General features: G+C 41.5%; 1 protein-coding gene across 1 annotated transcript in view; it reads left to right on the top strand.

Annotated features, from left to right (window-relative positions):
- Nucleotides 1–15,020, top strand: part of LOC139716403 (cilia- and flagella-associated protein 61-like) — a 28,544-nt gene that overhangs the window by 12,327 nt on the left and 1,197 nt on the right. The window contains exons 16-25 of the mRNA XM_071627950.1: nt 1,063–1,190; nt 2,107–2,292; nt 2,907–2,988; nt 3,384–3,558; nt 4,377–4,736; nt 5,380–5,509; nt 6,417–6,657; nt 7,912–8,010; nt 12,853–13,047; nt 13,665–13,724. Of these exons, the coding sequence (XP_071484051.1) occupies nt 1,063–1,190; nt 2,107–2,292; nt 2,907–2,988; nt 3,384–3,558; nt 4,377–4,736; nt 5,380–5,509; nt 6,417–6,657; nt 7,912–8,010; nt 12,853–13,047; nt 13,665–13,724 (1,656 nt within the window). The remainder of the gene's footprint in view (nt 1–1,062; nt 1,191–2,106; nt 2,293–2,906; nt 2,989–3,383; nt 3,559–4,376; nt 4,737–5,379; nt 5,510–6,416; nt 6,658–7,911; nt 8,011–12,852; nt 13,048–13,664; nt 13,725–15,020) is intronic.

Below are 15,020 nucleotides of genomic sequence, written 5' to 3'. Positions count from 1 at the left end.
GTAAAAAAGTTAAAGTTTTGCCGAATATTTCAATGTTGTAAGACTGATGAGGATCAATGTACGCCATGTTTTTAATGTCAACTGTTTTTCCTGTCGGGGAAAAAAACGTAAACTGAATGTGGCATAATAGTTTGCCTGTAGCGTGTATGTTGATTTGATCATACAAGGAAAAGCAAAATATTTGTTAGAATATGTTTAGACGTCGAGGTTCCTTCTTCCCAAAGGAAAGCATTTTTGGCTACTGACAGCATTTCTGCAAAATTTGCTGTGCCCTCAACTATAAATGATTATAAAATGGGTTCAAGAATGTAGCCAATAGGAAGCGCTGAAATGAGACACACCTCCTTCCTTTACTTCAGTACAATTGCACTGCCTGTAATCCTATGGTAGATTGCCGATCGTCTGTGCGCGCGGCAGCTCCTTTGATGAATTGCATGCATACGTGCTGTCAATCCTGTAAACAACTTCTAGTTCGGGCTGCCGGCCGGCCGGCCTGTCTTCCCTTGTGCATAACATGTGTGGCGTACGTACGTGATACGTACACTTTGTACAGTACAGTAGACCAAGCGTTATGGGACCGGACGCGTACATGGAGTCACTTTGAAGAGCAAATCCAACGATTTAGCAGGTTAATTCTCACGCCGTTTTCAGAGTATGTTGTCTAGTAGGCCTATATGAGGAGTCTATATCAAGTCTTTAAGGTAAAGGGTGCATATTCTATGTAAAATAAGTAAGTTTTCATGCGGGAACTTAAGTGTCCGGAAACTCAACCCCCCATTATACTTATACTGTATGTGCGGGACTTCCGCGAGTGCGACGTGCGTAAATGTTTGGGACGAACATCTTCGGACGTCTTGACCCACAAAGGTACGTGAAAAACGCTGAAAAATGATGTTAGTTTTCGAATTTTCGACCCATTTTATAAAACAAATGATGCACAGGATTATTTCGTGGCGTTAGTGGAGGCGTAGCTCACTCTACTACACTAACACACTCTATCCTGTGCATCATTTGTATATTAATGTGAAACATTCTCTCTTCAACTGTTATTTCTGTCTCTAGGAAATGTATGCTTTGAGTCACATCAATCGCAAACTGACCCTGGAACCCAAAGTCACCATAAACGCTCGCATCGTGGTGGTGGGAGCGTCAGACACCAGCATCGCTTTTCTTGAAACGTTGGCATTCTGGTAAGTACATGCATGCTTCACAGCTTGTGCCAATTCCTTCATAATCAGAGATGAAGCATCAAGATTTTCTTTATGTCTGTGCATTCCCTCCATCTTATTATCTGAATTGTAAGGTCACTTTCCTTCCTTGTTTATGTGTATTTTTTTTTTTTCAAATTCAGGCATGAAACATCAAAAACATGCATTCATTCTTGCAAGTGCTGCATGCTTGTCTCTTCTATGAGTCTTGTAGCAATAGAGGAAGCCAACCTGATATAATATCATATATATGGGTTACCTCTTGATGCTCTTAGTGTTTCAATGTACAGCTGTACAATGAGATCTTGAGAAGAGAGTGGGTTCTGTTTTAATGCTATGTGTCTGGTCACCTCATAATTTGTTCTCCAGTCAACATATCTACTTCTGGTGGTTACTGAGGCATAATGTAAAAGTGGATATTTTCGTGCGACTAAGTTTTCGTGCTCGGCCAGGCAAGAAGAGTTTCCTTTGTTTGTGATTCTGCGGAATCAAGACATTAATGACTTGAACATACGAGCAGCAGAAATATTCGCTTACTTTTATTTTAGCGCTAGTTTCTGGTTGTGTGAAATGCGCGTAAATTTCAACACCGCGAAAATTTCCACTTTTACAGTAATGTAAGGATAATGTTTTAATATCTAGATTTTAGCAGTATTGTATTAAATGTGAATTCAACAAATCTAGGTTTGAGATTACGTAAGTCGGATGCTTGGTAATTTCTACAGATTAGTCCAAGTACACTTCTACATGTGTTTCAATGGACTTGTTGTCACAAAACATTAATGCAGACCCTGCATTGTAGCCTCATGTAGATGACATTCATGACATAACATTGGCTAGTCCTCTTCTACAATGTGTGTTTGTTTCATTTGCTGGTGAATTCTCCCTTTCTCACCAGTCCCCACCTGAGGTTCAACAACCTGTGTCTGGTCTCCCCCCACGGTCTCCCCAACCACCTCCCCCATGATGAGGTGCGCTCCAGCTTCCTGTCCACCAGCCACTGCTACAATCACAACGAGCTCTCGCAGATCTCGCTCCGGTCGTGGGTCAACGTGGTCGCCTCCAAGATGATAGCCATTAACAGGTGAGTGGCCTGGATGGCCTGGTCAGTTCCCATTTCAAATCGGCCACTGGACAGGTCTTAGAGAAAAGCAGTAAACATCACAATGAAACCATCCAAAACAATAAAGGAGGACATCTAAATTCTGCTTGTTTGTTTTATTTCAGGAAAAAGAAAGCTTTATTCAACCTTCTGTTTCTGTTTTTTTTTGTTTTGTTTTTTGTGAATATTGGCTAATGGTGAGGTATGGGCGATGCATAAAAATTCCTGTATTTGCAATGTATTCTCCCATTTGTGCTTATTCATTGAATTTCATGGTTAGCAGGTATAAAGTTTTCATAAAAGACATTTTAAAGAAAATGAGCAACACATTGTTGGCATATACTACTTGAATGTGATGATTTGAAAAAAATAAAGTTTACCAAATCTCTTGTGTGATGGTGATTATGCTCGTTTTCTTCCATTTTTTTTTTCATGAGGATATTATGTCAGTTCAGAGCAATAAAGGCATTTCAGTACCATTTTTTTTTTTTAAACAGCTAATACCTTTCAGTTTCCCTATTGACATAACTTCCATTATAAAAGAGAAGATCCCATTACAGCAATAATGTTCAGCTGTTATTGTTTGTGTTGTCCAGAGCCAGCAAGTACGTGAAGGTGAGCAATGGAACCAAGGTACCATATGACCATCTCATCATAGCCACTGGACAGCAGTATCAGGTAAGAACCATCTTACTTTGTTTTTAGTAGTCTTAGGTTTTGTTTCAGTCCTTAAAAGCTCTTCTACAGTTTTGGCAACAAAGTTAGATTTTATATAACAGGATAAATTTTGAATTGGCAAATGTTAAAAAGATTATGAAGTAATGACTGTACCAAGATGGATGCTCAGTATGATTCTGTGATCAATTCATGTTCACTGTAGTTCATGATATGTAGGTTGCAGTGTCATATAAAACTGCATTCAGGATTGTACCTTCTTGGTGACTTCTAAATGTGAGGAGCCTTCAAATTACAGCAGGTACAGGGCAGAATCACATTTGTGCTTATATCATGCCAAAGGAAAGAAATGCAACACTTATATTGAGGTCTCTTTTGTGACTGTCACTGCATTCTAGGTGAGTTGCCCGACCGGTGCTGATGTTAGCAAGCTGGTGACCAACAAGGAGGTTCCCAACAACCCCGACCGGCGGTTCATCGGTCCCAAGCCCAAGAATGTCTTCACCGTCAACGACGAGATGGAAGCCGCTCAGACCATCAGATGGCTCAACAAGAGATTCGTCAACGCTGAGGGTATGTGTGCTCTGTTCCAGGCCATCAACAAATTCATCAAAGTCTGTTCTAGGTCTTCAAAAAAGAAAAAAACAAACTAGCAAAACAACACAAATGCAATTAAAAAAAAGCAACAACAACAGCAAAAAACACCTCCCATTTTCTGTAGCATGTGGAGGCTGAAAGTCATGTAATGTTTTGTAGCCTATGTCACTGACTTGCCTTCTAATTCTGGGCACTGTTTCACGAAAGTTGTCAGCCCTGAGAAGTTGTCAATCTGACAACTTCAGTAAAATCCCTGGTTTTGATCGGCTGAGAAGTTCTGGTCACTGACTGTTACTATGGTAATTGTCAGAGACTGACAACTTGTCAGGACTGAAAACTTTCATGTGCCCTGGATTGCCCAAGTACATCAAAAAGCACATGGCGATCAATGATTGTCTGTCTGCTATTTTACCACAACGAGGTTCAATTCATTCTTATATCTTTTAAGTAGGGTAATGATAACTGTATTAATTCTCTTCATGTGTTCAGTGTTTGTACCACTTGAACTTGATTCTTCGTGCAGAATGTTCTTGTGGTTTAATCTTTGTCATTCATGAATATTTACATTGTTTCTTGGGTGATTCCTTTTATTCTGAGCAGTCCATTAGTTAGCTATCTTCATGTACATGTATGGTAGAATGTAAGCACACATAATACTTGGAAATACAATGTACTGTGACTCTTCCTTCAGCATATTCTGCTGATTTTTGCACTACATGGCACTCCTTGGAAACATGTTTAATGAAGATATGTATGATTAATCATCACCCCTCCTTTGCTGACTGAACTCACAGGTAAAGCCATTGTCTATGGCAGCAGCCTTGACGCCTACACTGCTGTCCAGACCCTGCTGAAGCTGGGCGTGCCTGGCCACCGCATCGCCATGGTGCAGCCCCCACAGCGCTTCGCCGTCACCTGCTTCAACAACACGGCCGTCCAGGAGGCTGTCCACCGCAGCATGGGCGAGGCCGGGGTGGAGCTCCACCAGGGGTACCTCCTGGCCCAGTGGAACGACGGTAAGGGCTTGAATGACAGGGAGGGAGAGGGGGAGGTCTACTGTGCCTCCTTCACCTCGGACACCAAGCCCCTCAAGCTGGAGTGCTCCGTCTTCTTCTGCTTCCATCGCAAGGCTGTGGACTATGAGGCCTTCAAAGGTGTGTACTCTAGGGGTGCATTTGAGCGCTCTCCTAAAGTGAACTGTACCGTACTACTTTCTGATGTGCTCCAAAAGGGTACCAAAAGCTTACCAAAAGTTTGCTTGTGACTAATGCGTGTAACATGCACATACGTCATAATGCCAAGAAGTCATTTTCTTTGTTCAGGACATCTGTAAGTAGTTCAAGTGCACCAGGTGAATGATCCTTTTGCTACGAAATGCACGACCCCCTCTAAAAATAACTCATGAGGTATGCTTTCTCAACAGAGCGCTCGAACACTCCAAATCTGGCACAGTTCAGTACGGTACGCTTTGGTTCAGTTCGCTTGGATTCACATTAGAGCACTTGAACACACCCTGTAACTCTTACTCAGTAGGGGCATCCACACATACAGTGAAATATCGCAGTATTTTGTGCAGTAGTTCGTAATGTGAATGCAAATACACTGTGAAACTCAAGTACTCGAGTATGTTTCATTTCCCTGTTATAAAAATATCACATTTGGGGAACAAGATCAAGTTTGTGTTCTGTTATTGTATACAGACTCTTTTTTTTTTTTTGTAGGTTTACGTTACATTTTTTACTGACAGTCTTCCCTGTTAACATTCTTTCTGGTGGTTCTACTTTTTAATTTGTGCAGCCATCAATGACAGCTGCCTGGTGTATGACGGCCAGCTGGTCATCGATTCCATGTTTCACACCAATGACCTGTCCATCAGGGCAGCTGGACCAGTCACCAAATTCCAGAGGAAGTACCATGCTGACCAGTGGTAAATACTCCTTTCCTTCAATTCTAATTTTCTCTTGAGAGGAAATAGGCACCTGTAAGCACTGTTGTACCCGGAGTTTATGGATCTAAATCAATATATTTGTACACAAGTTTACATTCATCCTGAGTCGATACCCCCCATATCCTGTATAATAACTGGTGTGATTGTGAACTACTTCCAATGGGTGCATATGCACTTACAATGTATCGGCTTGGCAATTATAGTGATAAGTAGGGGAACGTAGGTCCAATATAACCACTGTAACCAATCAGTATTTAGCATAGGAAGCCATGATATCATTCTGCAATTTCAGCAAGGCAATCAACATGGTAACTAGAAAAATCACTCGTAGAGTGCAGATCTCTGCCAAGCAGCTCATTTCCTCCCATTACTTACACGCATGTTGAAAATCGCCCAATTTCCCAAAAAAGAAGCCTTTTGTTTGCGTCATTCCTCCTCGCCCGAGCAGAGCACGCACTTTAGAGCTCGAATGCAAACTTTAAATACGCACAGTGTGAACTCCTGAGTTCATTGACCCTATCTGCAAAAAAAAAAAAGAAAATCCTTCAAAAATCCATACAAAATTCCTGGATCACTACCAAAATTGAATCATCCATTCCTTGTGTCACTTTCACCTTTTCCTGCAAATTTCATTCAAATCCATTCACAACTTTTTTGAGTTATTTTGCAAACAGACAAACCAATGCCGATGATCACTTAACCTCCTCCTTCCTTGGCGGAGGTAAATATTTGTTACTGTTTGGTTGGGATCATTCAAGTCATCATCATTAACAGTGGTAGATTGTGCCATGGTAACATTTACGTATTAAAATTGTAATTATGCTTTCATAGCAAAAATTAGATAACATCAGTTGTGTGAAGATTCTTGATTGCCTTTGATTGCCAGGACCCACTCCAACTTCAACTCCAAGGAGGTGGGGCGCTCCGTCGCTGCCACTATGCTGCGCCTCTTTGACCCCACCGTGGAGAACGACCTGGCGCCCCCACCAGAGCCCCACAGCCTCATTCCCCTGTACACAGGGGCCAAGGTACAGGGTGGGGTGCTGCCTGGAGACCTACACTACCTGCACTACGGCAAGCCTGGCCTGGACACACCCCTTGAGGTTCAGATGGCCCAGGCTGACTATGTGAGTTAAAGCAGAAAGTAGGAAGATCAAAGAATTTGTTTCTTCCCCCAACTTTTTTTTTTCCAAACCAACAGATCATGGACATCTTGTGAATGGCAATGCTATCAAAAAGATTAAAAGTGCCATCAAGTATGAATAGCATTCATATTCCTAATGAATAGATTTACTGCATTGGAAACACTGACAGACAATGCAATGAGAGTGTAATGATTTCGATTAGAATGCTTTTACAGCTCTTACATAGCTCTCCATTGTGACATCATGAAGTAAAAAAAGCAAGCTGAATATGCTGAGCTTCTTGAAAATTATGTTGGTACAGTTTCACAAGTGATGAAGCTCTAATTCTTGGCATCAAATGTGACAAAAGTTACTGTGAACAGTTGATTTTATTTTTTTTTGTGTGTGTGTCCATTACTGTACAAATTGATATGGGAGTTATAAGTACTAATACTTTCTTATGCAAAGTATTGTGACATAAAGAGTACAGCAAAAAATATTGACTTCAAGTTTTAGAGTTTGATTTAATTGTCATGATCAACAAAAACAACATGTTTCAAATACTTCAGTCTCATCTGCAAATTGTTTTCATGTTTTCATGCCATCTTTCCCTAAGAAGTATTTTTTACCATGGTCATATAGCTTTCCTATGACAACTTTTATCATTCAAAGGTGGTAGCCCATTACAAACACTCCTTGTTCTTGAAGCATGGCAGTGACAAGCATCATTCATTTATTTTATTCCACTTCCTTGTAGTCTTATAATATTGTGTACTGTATATGCCATATATTTAGTGAGTCTACATTTTCGCGAATTGGGATTTCTTAACGATTTCACGAGTGGTTAAATTCATGATCGTGGAGTACTGTACTGAATGGAGAAATGTATGTGTGTGTGTCACATTCATATCAGGGATCAGAGTCATTATCTTCATGTGTCTTTAATTTTGCGAATAGCACCTGACTCGCGAAATTTGCGAAATTATAATTTGCGAAAATAAAAACCTCGCGAAATATTCGACGTATACAGTATTAGTTTGGGCAAGGTGTCAGGAGTCTTGGTTGTTGTGTGATGTGATATTATGACAGTGAAATGGCTGTTGCAATTCTGTATGTTCTTCATGAGTTTTTGTTTTCAGCTGCTTCAAGGTAGTTGCTAAGTAGAGAGTCTGTAAACAATGCTAGGACAAAGCAGGCCATCCGCCTCCATAAATGAATGTAATTATAACTTTTTGTGTTCTCATGATTTCTCGCCAGGGTCGTGAGATAAGTACGACTGACGGGAAAGGAAACTACTTCAGGCTTCATCTTAACCAGTACAACAACATCCAGACAGTGACCTGCCTGGCAAGAGAGGTAGGTTTCAATTCTCAAGGCGTGCAGATCAGAGGTTGGTGGGAGTTGGGGGGTTATCGGTGGGGAAGGACAGAAATAGAGCCTGTGCCAAGTGTTTTCAAAGTGTTTTGGAAGAAAAGTGCTACACCACTATTTTTTTTTTCAAGGGACAAAATAAAAATGAATTTCAGGCTAGATGTTAGTTTTTAGCTCACCTGAGCCAAAGGCTCAAGTGAGCTATTGCGATCGCCCTTCGTCCGGCGTCCGTCGTGCGTCGTGCGTCGTGCGTCGTGCGTCGTGCGTCGTCCGTCGTCCGTCGTCCGTCGTCCGTCGTCCGTCGTGCGTCGTGCGTAAACTTTTTACATTTTCATCTTCTTCTTGAAAACCCCAAGACCGATTTTCATCAAACTTGGCAGGTAGCATCCCTAGGGGGTTAGAAACTCAATTTGTTAAAATGGGCACCATGCCCCACCCAGGGGGCCCCCAGGGGGGCCCAAACCCCCCAAAATTAAGGAATCTGTAAAAATCTTCTTCTCTAGAACCAGAAGTGATAGAGCTAAGTTAATACTATGAGTTAGTACATTCATGACTGTAGTTTCAAGTTTGTTCATGGCAGAATCAGGGGTGCCCCCCTTGGGACCCAGGGGAGGGGGGTGGGGAAGGGTTCTAATGGGGCCTAAATTGTACATTTTCATCGTCTTCTTGAGAACCCCATGACCCATTTTCACCAAACTTGGCAGGTAGCATCCCTAGGGGGTTAGGAAATCAATTTGTGAAAATGGGCACCATGCCCCACCCAGGGGGCCCCCAGGGGGCCCAAACCCCCCAAAATTAAGGAATATCCGCAAAAATCTTCTTCTCTAGAACCAGAAGTGATAGAGCTAAGTTAATACTATGAGTTAGTACATTGATGACTGTAGTTTCAAGTTTGTTCATGGCAGAATCAGGGGTGCCCCCCTTGGGACCCAGGGGAGGGAGGGGGTGAGGAGGGGTCCTAATGGGGCCTAAATTGTACATTTTTATCTTCTTCTTGAGAACCCCATGACCTATTTTCACCAAACTTGGCAGGTAGCATCCCTAGGGGGTTAGGATCTCAATTTGTTAAAATGGGCACCATGCCCCACCCAGGGGGCCCCCAGGGGTCCCAAATCCCCCAAATGAAGGAATCTTTATAAATCTTCTCTAGAATCAGAAGTTATATATAGAGCTGAGATAATACTATGAGTGAGTACATTAATGACTGTAGTTTCAAGTTTGTTCATAGGAGATCCAGGGGTACCCCTCTTGGGTAGGGGGGGGGGGGGGTGGTGGTTGGAAGGGTCCAAATGGGGGCCTGAATTGTACATTTTCATCTTCTTCCTGAAAACCTCATGATGGATTTTTGTCAAACTTGGCAGGTAGCATCCCTAGGGGGTCAGGATCTCAATTTATCAAAATGGGCACCATGCCCCACCCAGAGGGCCCCAGGGGGCCCCCATCCCCCCAAATTAAGGAATCTTAAAAAAATTGGGCCCTTATTGTACATTTTCATCTTCTACTTGAGAATGCCTGGTCAAATTTTGGTAGAGCTGTGAATAATTTAGATTAGTGACTGCGTGAAAGGTGAACTTGCGATACTCAGGTGAGCGCTAGACCCGCGGGTCTCTTGTTGAGGGAACTTGTGGAACAGAAATGGATTGAAACTTCAGTACTCTATGAGATTTTGTTGGGTTTGATCGATCAGAAGACCCACATATATCATGTGGAATGTGTGATTTATTATGATGAATCTGTCGTTGGTCCCAGGGAATTTTGCGATGCCCATTCTTGTTTGAAGTGTAGACTAAATCACATGGCTTGATTCTGGTCTAAGTTGACACAGAAGCTACTGCCTCTCATTTAGAAGATTGCTGCAAAACCAGAGACATTCATGGCATGAAACTTTAGCAAATTGCCACTGGCATTCAATACATTAGATAGACAAGAACTTTCACATGCATTTTACTGACACGAATCTTTGCTCCTTGCAAAATTCGCAAAAGTTTCACGCATGTGAACATTTCTGGTTCTACAGTATATACGGTTCAACACAGCATGATCCTTCGAAACGTCAGATCCTTACTTGTTTGATTGAATTTGTGCCAGTGTTGCTGTGATGCTCCTTGTAAAGTTTATTAAAGGACAAGTTCACCTTCATAAACATAAGGATTGAGAAAATGCAACAATATTAGTAGAACACATCAGTGAAAGTTTGAGGAAAATTGCACAATCGATGCAAAAGTTATGAATTTTTTAAATTTTTGTGTTGGAACCGCTGGATGAGGAGACTACTACAACTTGTGAGTCATATGCGTACAACAGTATAAAGAAAATGTAAAAGAAAATTCAACATATTTTCACTTTTTTGGCATAATAAAAGTGCTCTTGACTTGCCTCTTTCTAAAGGCAGGGGGAATAATATTACCCATAACATTTGTCGGTAACGAGTCAGGGGAATGTGTACTTTTTTCAAAAGATGGAATTTTGTAAAATCCTATACTATAATACTCGAAGTTGTTGTTGTTGTCGCGGCCTTATGTATTTCCTGTTTTATTTCGGCGTTGCTGGTTTCTCTATCTCCTCCCGAGCCGTCGGCTCCGGGCAGTTGCGACCGGTGCCGTCGGCCGCAGGAGAGTATCCTACATCGAATGGCGCGGGTTTCGTCCCCTCTCCGCCTCCGTGTCGACGTCGAGGACGAAAAAGAAAAATTAATTAGCTACATGCATAATGCATTTTTGTGCGTGACGAAAGAGCCGAGCGTTTCAATATTCACCGAACCTGCGCTGGCCTCCTGCTTTCTCGATCTTCCATCTTTTAGCTTGCAGAGACACTGGGGGATACTAAAGATGATGGTGCAGCGAAATCTCTGACATCTTCCGGCGGACGCGCACGCACACATACAATGTACCTCGCAGAACTTTATACACACTCTACACTGTGTGTATATAGTTCTGTGATGTACCTTTGCCTCCGCCTGTTACGTGTACTGAATGTATTGACGATGGTTTCACGAATCTGTGTGTGCGTGACATGGACTACAAGGGCATTTACGTACAGTTCGCCATTATTGGCGTCCCCAAATGAAAACAACGAACGTTGGTTATGTAATTGTATTTTGCACAACTGCAGAATACTATATGCAGCTCAGGTAGGTCATTTAGTTTGCTCGCCGTTTGCTCTCAAGTCCGGTGTCATTGTACGCAGAGTGTTTAGGACGCGGCTAAATATATTTGCCGATCGTACCCTTACATATCAGATTACACGCGCAGCTGTGTCCATTCGTTTACTGCAGAGCTGCTGTAATCATACATATTCATAAGATGAGCGGACGTAGAGGAAAACCTCGCTTTGCCGACCGCCTATTTTTAAAATTGCAAGTGGAAATAGAATGTGTGGTTCTATGGTCTATCAAACCAAGTTTTGGTGACAAAAAAAGAGGGAGCAAATGAAGACGAATGCAGTGATGTATACATTCTTCTTTCTTCCATAACATGGGAAAAATATTAAAGAAAAAAAAATACGAGGTCGTGAGAACCTACTCCCACGGGTGCCTATTAAACCTGATGACTATGATCTCCCCCTGCCCAAATAATAACAATGATGATAATAATAATAATAATAATAATAATAATAATAATAATAATAATGATAAAGATAATGATAATAATGATATAATAATAACAATAATAGGAGCAATAATTGTAGGCCTAATATTAATTATGATAATGTACAATCTGAAGCAGATGTAGTTCTATATTGATATGATATATCAAGCCAAGTTTTGGTGATTAAAAACAACAAGGAGGGAGCAAAATTATGAAGACGAAAATATCTTATTTTTCTCTCATAACGTGGGGAAAAGAAACATGAAAAAAAAACACAAAACAAACCGAGGCCTTGAGACCAGCCGTGGATTCCCGCGGGTGCCCGCGTGGATGCAAGAGCAGGGGGTAATCAAAGTCATAGTGTTAATATCTTCCCGTTTCAACGGGAACAACCTGTGGGCAGAACTTTCGGGGAATCTCATTTGCGTTTTTGGTAATTTTTCCCTGAATGTTTTTGTTTTTTGCCCTGCGGAGGTGGAAATGTGTGTGTGCGTGAGGGGGGGGGGGGGAGGGGTGAGGGGCAACAAGACAACTGTTGGACTTCAACGGATGCAAATAACCCCTCGAAACTCAAGTTCTATAATAAAAGCAAGTAGTGGCGGGAATGATCCCTACCAATGGACCGGATCGCCTGGCATATACTACAAAAATGTATTATAAAATTTCTGGGAAGGGTGGTCATTTAGAAGACAGCACAATTAACGAAAGAATGAGAAGACTTTTCTTTTTATTTCTTCAATAAAAATGTGCAAAATCGTATTATGAGAAAAAAAAATAAAACCCCTCAGACCCGTGGATTTCCACGGGTGCTGCTAGTTCTCTTTATATTTTCCTTATATTGTTGTACGCATGTGACATTTAAGTTATTCATACACTGCAGTAGTCTTCTCATCCAGCGGGTACTGCACAAAAACTTCAAAAATTCATAACTTTTGAACCGATTGTCTGATTTTCCTCAAACTTTCAATGATGTGTTCTACTAATATTGCTACATTCTCTCAATCCTTATGTTTATGAAGGTGAACTTGTCCTTTAAGTGAATCAGTTTCATCTGATACACATTGTGAAAATACAAAGACTAAAACCAAAGATATGTCGTGCTATCACTCAGTGACTTTAAAATTAGTGTTATTGCTAGCATTAATGGTGACGATGCCAATTGTGGGCTTTTGTGGATCACGAGAAAACTGACTGTGCGAGAGCCTTGTCACACAACATGCTTTTCCTTCTGTCTGCCCAGCCCATTGATGACAGCAACCTCCTGTGCCTCTACAACCTCCATGAGCGATTCCTCAACAACATGGTGTCCCGATACAACGAGGGCCTCATCAAGGACCTCTACACCTACTTCCGGGAGACCTGGAGCCTGGCTGTCTTCCATGACCGCTTCACCGACTTCAGGCAGGAGGTCAGGGAGCTCCTGGTGCAGAGACCGGTGAGTCGGCTGGGAGGTACCTCCTGGGGGGCACCGCAGTGATCGGATGAGTACCAACCAGTGGTGTGGTTACAAAATAAAAATGTACATTACAGTGGAGTTATTACCCACAAACACTTGTGGGAACCAAACATAGGAATTTGTATTGTGGTGTAATTGAAAGTGTGGAGTTGAGTGGGGTAAATCTAATGGGTTTCACAAAGTGAATTAGTCCTGTCTACTGTATCACTTAGTGGAGATTTCAGGGTTTATGACATCACTTTGTCAGTACCATGATTTTTCCCCCTACTACAGACTTCATTTTTTACTAGAGGGAAATTACATTCTTTATAAAGAGTGTGTCAGAATCTTCAGTGTGTAATTTGATACAATTCATCTTGAATGGTAATCATTGGGCTCAATGGATATACATTTGTAATATATGCCCTGGATATTAAAAAAAAAAAAAAAAATGAGTGGTTATTACTGAAGTCAGTTGGTATATCATACTACATAATTCAACTGGTGTTTCATAATTATGCATGCATGCCACAGAGTTAAGTCTGCACAAGTAGGTACATTGTAGCTTTTGATGAAAAAGATGGATAAAATTGACCTCTGATCCCCATGTTTTGCAGGCGGAAAATGTGGCTTCGTTGGAGGAGAAGGTCAGAGAGCTGATTGCACAGGACCTCCTGGTGAGTGTTGCCCGTGCACTGTATATTGGATAGGCATGTGCCTGCGATCACACGTACATTTGATGTATCGAAATTTCTCTTGAAGTTTATCAACCAAACATGGACTGAAGGATATTTTCAAGAGATTTGGGGGCCCTTGCGCCAGTATGTTCTATTACATCCTGGACCCACTTCAGGTTTACCTACCTCAAAGGCATCAAATATACTCTTGTCAGATGAGAAGGATAGAAAAAGAAAAAAACAACAACAAGAGAGCTGTGGCTGCAATATGTTTAGCCAGAGACTTAGATTTAGGAGATAGCAGTCGAGGTCTTTTGGAGGCTTTTTTTTGTGTGTATGTTCCGAACATAATGCCCGTCCTTGTTATGGAAATATTTTGTTTTTGACATATTGCTGCTGCTGAACATGAGAATGTGATACTTCGCAGGATCAGGAAATGGATATAATCCACTCAGTACATTGTGCGCTTGAGTAGAGTGATTATGTGCTTTGCAGTAATCCCATTGCCAGTTTACATTGCTGCATAATGCCAATGACTCTTCATTAAAATATGTCTTTGATTTTAATTAAAGCACCATGAAAGGCATACACTGATAAGGGAGATAGATTACATGAATAGGCAGAAAACAAAATCCAAACCAGGTGATGAGGTTTCCAAATTGTTAGTTTTCTTGGAAATGTCAGTTCTCATATTCTGGATAGACTATCATTTGAAATAGAGCCAATGTGTAGTAAAGTCAACATGTGAACATTGCTGGCTGTAATACTGATTAGAATCAAGCCTATAAATTTTGAACCCCTCCCCCCATCTAAAAAAAACAAACACACAAACATTATCCCCTTGAAAAAACACCAACTTGGATTTAAAAAATGGAATTGCCCCAAATCATTGCCCAAAGATACCCATCGCATTCCATTGGTCTCCTGGTTGGAAGGTCTCTGATTTTATCTCGCATATTTGATACCCCGGGCAAAAAGGAAGGATTAGTGGCTGCTTATTGATAAGGCACGAATGAGAACAGAGTGCAATGGACAGAAATAGCGTAGAAGACACGCCAGCACCAATGCGAACCCAGAGGATAAGAGTGTGCTGTGTGAAAGGAGTGCTGGTATGGAATAGACTTTTGAAGAATGCTGCTTTTGTAAACCATAGTTTTGAAGTGCTAGACATGTGGCGTCTGTTTCAGTGGTATTCTCTTCAGATCCTGTCTGCTGTTGAATATTGATTTGTGAGTATTGTGCAGAGTAGCGCCAGCTCCATGTGACCAGAAAATTCTTGCTCAATAGGAGCATGAG

The sequence above is a fragment of the Diadema antillarum genome, unplaced genomic scaffold, assembly GCF_040938485.1.
Source record: "Diadema antillarum isolate AM-2024a unplaced genomic scaffold, OU_Dant_1.0 scf00000065, whole genome shotgun sequence".
Classification (NCBI taxonomy): domain Eukaryota; kingdom Metazoa; phylum Echinodermata; class Echinoidea; order Diadematoida; family Diadematidae; genus Diadema; species Diadema antillarum.
The sequence above is the reverse complement of the archived record's forward strand: the minus strand, read 5'-3'. Positions and strand labels throughout refer to the sequence as shown.